General features: G+C 32.0%; 1 protein-coding gene across 1 annotated transcript; it reads left to right on the top strand.

The window, feature by feature from the left end:
- Positions 1-963: 963 nt before the first annotated feature.
- LOC104247535 (agamous-like MADS-box protein AGL62) lies at positions 964-1,774 on the top strand. The gene is made up of 2 exons (XM_009803576.1): positions 964-1,132; positions 1,386-1,774. Exons 1-2 carry the CDS (start codon positions 964-966, stop codon positions 1,772-1,774), a joined length of 558 nt encoding a protein of 185 aa, XP_009801878.1.
- The last annotated feature ends 2,545 nt before the right edge of the window (positions 1,775-4,319 follow it).

The raw sequence follows: 4,319 nt of genomic DNA, 5'->3' as shown, positions 1-4,319 counted from the left end.
CCCCCCGAGTTCTGAACGTCGTCACTGGTTTTACGTGGATTTCTCCATTATCACAAAAAGAAAAAAAAAAGAAATTTATAGTACTTGCTTCCCTGAAACTATATTTCTAATTATGCCCATATGTAAGAGGAAAAAGCTTGATTATATATCCATATATTGGTGCTTGTACCAAATTGCATCCGTTTATATGGTTAAGTAATAAATTGATGTGATTATATATATTAATTAACTATGTGTACATGATTAAACTGTATGTAAATGATAACTGCCATGTAAATCTTCAGTGATTTGATGTAAATATTAAAACATGTTATAATCTTGCGCGACAACTCGAATATTACCAAAAGTAGGAAAATAACAAAAAAAAATATATAAAGAAAAGCAATGGTAAACTGAACTAGGAATATTGAAACATGTCCTAATCTTCCGCGACAGCTCGAATATTACCAAAAATTGAAAATAACTGGAAAGAGAATATAAATAAAAACATGTCATAATCTTCAGCGACAACTCGAAAATTACCAAAAAATTCGAAACTTAAAAAGATAATAAAAATAAAAATAATGGTAAACTAAACTAGGATACTTATTCATCCATTTGCAAATTAAGAGATGTTATTAAGAGAGTATCAAATATTAGTAATCTCATAATAACAAATCACCACTGGTCTGGGCCTGGGCCTGAAAATTGACTTGACCATTACAATATTGTAGATGTAAATTTTGAAAATCTTTTGAAAAATGGAGAGTACAGTCACCACTATGATTAAGTATCTAAATTTACTTGCCTCATAACATGTGAACACTACAAAAATGAACTGGATTCATTTATATAAACTACCAAAACTGAAAAACCAAAAATATTGGGAAAACTCTATAAATACTAGGCTTCTACATTACAAAGTTCATATCACATAATAACTCTTAGTAATAAATACTAGTTATATCATAATTATCCTTGAGAATGAGTACTAGACTGATTAAGGGTCGCAAAAGTGTTCGTCTCGCGAAAATAGAAAATCAAAATAATCGACAAGTGACTTTCTCAAAACGCCGAAATGGTGTCTTCAAGAAAGCAAATGAGCTTGCCGTTATGACGGGTGCTGAAGTTGGCATCATCGTGTTTCCACCAGGTAATTACAAGCCTAGTTACATTTTTTTTGTCATCTATATATACATGATATAGCGTCAACAAGTATAACTTTTTAAGCGTAAATATACATTAAACAGGCAAATCCAAGATGTTGAACATGATAATTAATCTCTCGTAACTTCAAAGCATCATAAAAGAATACCTGGCGTGGGAGGTGTTATAACGGTAGATTAACTAATTTGTCTCCTCTTGCCCTATTTTATATTACTGATTTCTCTCTTCTTGCTCTATAGGTAGCAAGCCTTACTCTTTTGGTCATCCAAATGTAGATGAAACCATCGACAAATATGTTGGCGAAGAAAGGCCTCCATCACCATCATCACCAGGCATTGATGACAAGTATGTCCAGATGTTCCGAAAAGCCAATTCTATGACACTTAACACACAACTCAATACTCTGCAAGATCAACTGGAGTTTGCGATAAACTTGAAAAGCAAACTCAAGGAAAAGAATAAGAATTTGGAGAGCCAACAAGAGTGGTTCAAGGGTCCTATAGAGAAGATGAACTACACAGAGGCTTCAATGTTGAAAGAGGGATTGGAAGATTTGCTCTTGAAGGTGAAGAACTATGGCACTGAACGTGGTTATGGTTACGAAAATGGAAAGTGGAAGGCTGAATAAAAGCTGCTGCTAGTTTTTTTTTTTTAAAATAATAGTTTTAGTTATTTATTTTTAAAGGTGCGCAACCATAAAAATTGTCGTCGTGTGACTAGGATGTCACAGGTATAATCCACAGAAATAACATTTTACAGAAATGCAAAGAAAGTTTATCCACAAAAGACCAACATGGTCATGGTTTGTCTCTTTCCCGGCCGTATCCTGCACATAGCAGGGGTTTAATGCAGGGGCTGTTCTACTTAATCATTTTTTTGGGGTTGGGGTATTATGTGATGTTTTGGTGATATGCATCGATGACGCTCGATATGCAAAGGTTTAAAGTGTATTTTTTAATTGTTTATCTTAATTTCACAATCTTTTCTCTTTGAAATGCATAGTGTATATCTGTAATTTCTTCTAAAGAAGTAACATGACCTCTTAGTTAAAATTGTGAAGTTTGTGAGAATATATATATATATATATATTTATATATATAGAAGGAACAAATTTTTAGCATTTGCATCAAAACATTGGAATAATTCACAAAAAATTATCCTACAATTAAAAAAGAAATTTTAGCAATTGTTTTGTGCATTTCTAAATTTCAAGCTGATTTATTAAATCAAAATTTTTTGTTAAGAATTGATTGTAAATCTGCAAAATCTGTTTTACATAAAGATGTACAAAATCTTGCTTCTAAACATATATTTGCTAGGTGACAAGCTATTTTATCTATTTTTGATATTGATATAGAGTATATATTTTAGATTTTTTGATTTTGATATATATACCATAAATCAAGACATTGGAAACAATATCGTAGCAGAAAAACTCATGATGTGCCTACATGTATTATATATCGTGTGCTAGATATATATACTTATATAGTGGCTGCAAGATATGATTGATTTAATCTGTACGTGAAATAATCATCTTTTTAAGAATTAACTGTATATTACTTTGTAATCCATATGTTACTATTGGTTCATTTTGCATTGTAATTTGCTTTAAATATAAGCCCTTGTTATATTTTTCATGGAAACAAGGTCGTTTTAGGTCTAATTAATTCCCCCCACCCCCACCCACACCCCCACACCCCATCCAAAAAAAAAAAAAAAAAAAAGAGAGTGCTAACCCAGTACTTGGGCTAGCGCACAATATGTAACTTTCTATCCGATATATTGAGGGTCGTTTCTTCAAATTTAATGTTGCTTTTCAATTTGATAGGAGTACAAATCGTCATTGCCATCTTATTAAGATGACATATAACTTTCTATGATTCTAACAAGCATATTACGAAAAAGGAGATAGATAATCCAAAGAAACTAATAAAATAATTAGATAAGCATAACCTACATGTTCTTTCCAAATTTCTCGCAAGTAGGCATTTGCCATATTAATTGGTATCTTTACACAAGTAGATAAGATTTACTGTTTATTTTTTCTAGTTGGTATACATAGATTATATATTATTTATACATGATTTGACACATATTATACATGGATTATATACATAATATACTTTTGTCGACTATTTTTAGTTTAAGTAATTGCGGCTGAGCGACTATTTAGATTAATCCTTCTTCACCAAAAAAGTATTCCAGCATCGGCTAAAAATAATTTAGATCCAAATTTATATTCTGTAAGGCCCTAGTAACCTGACCGATGACGAAGTTGTTTATATGACTTATTATTGTGACATGGATATATCAAGAAACCACAAATAATATAGTTTCAACGGTTGTTAAGGTTTTTTTTAAAGTAGTACTTGCCAATAGATAAGAAAGTTATTTTTTTTAATTGCAGTCACCCACACCGAACACTTGCTTTTGATAAAAATAAATTACATGAAAATATATTGGTTATTTTCATACTATTCGCAGGTTTAAACAACAAAATATTTAAGTGCTATTTACATTTTGAATCATCTCAATTTTATTTGATAATAGTGGTATTCGAGTTACCTTGCACGCATATGATCGATTATTCCAATTTTTGGATTGTATGAATATACCATTTCTTTAGATGTGAATATTGACATGATTTTGTATTTTTTTGTAACGATCTGACTTGCCGTTTTGCTTTCTAGAACCCGTTCCCTTAAATAAGATTTTCTGTACTTGCTTTAACTGATTCATGACTTGCGGGGATGGTTGGTTCGGGATTCGGAAGAGTTTGGATTGAAATCGGAACACTTGGTTCCTTAAGGTTGCATTAAAATGCCAAGTTTGACTTCGGTCAACATTTTGAGTAAACGACCTCGGAATCGGGATTTGACGGTTCCTATATGTAACGACCCTGCTGGTCGTTTCATGAGTTACCACTCTGTTTCCCCCATTTCTGCTTCTTTATGTGTTTTTTAATTTTATTTCATCGTATCGCGTTGGTTGGTTTGGGTTCACAGTGGTTGAGAAATGAGACACTTGGTCTCTTTTTGGGAAGCTTTAGTTGGAAAAGTTAACGGGAAGTTGACTTGTAAGTAAATGATCTTGGAACTTGGTTTTTATGGTTCGGACAACTTCGTGAGGTGATTTGGGACTTAGGAGCATGATTAGAATGTATTTTGGAG

Source organism: Nicotiana sylvestris, chromosome 1 (assembly GCF_000393655.2).
Source record: "Nicotiana sylvestris chromosome 1, ASM39365v2, whole genome shotgun sequence".
Taxonomy (NCBI): Eukaryota; Viridiplantae; Streptophyta; class Magnoliopsida; order Solanales; family Solanaceae; genus Nicotiana; species Nicotiana sylvestris.
The sequence above is the reverse complement of the archived record's forward strand: the minus strand, read 5'-3'. Positions and strand labels throughout refer to the sequence as shown.

Excerpts from the sequence above, each read along its gene's own strand:
- LOC104247535 (XM_009803576.1), top strand. The coding sequence starts at position 964 with ATGAGTACTAGACTGATTAAGGGTCGCAAAAGTGTTCGTCTCGCGAAA. Across the intron at positions 1,133-1,385 it reads CATCATCGTGTTTCCACCAG|GTAGCAAGCCTTACTCTTTT; the intron begins GTAATTACAAGC and ends CTTGCTCTATAG.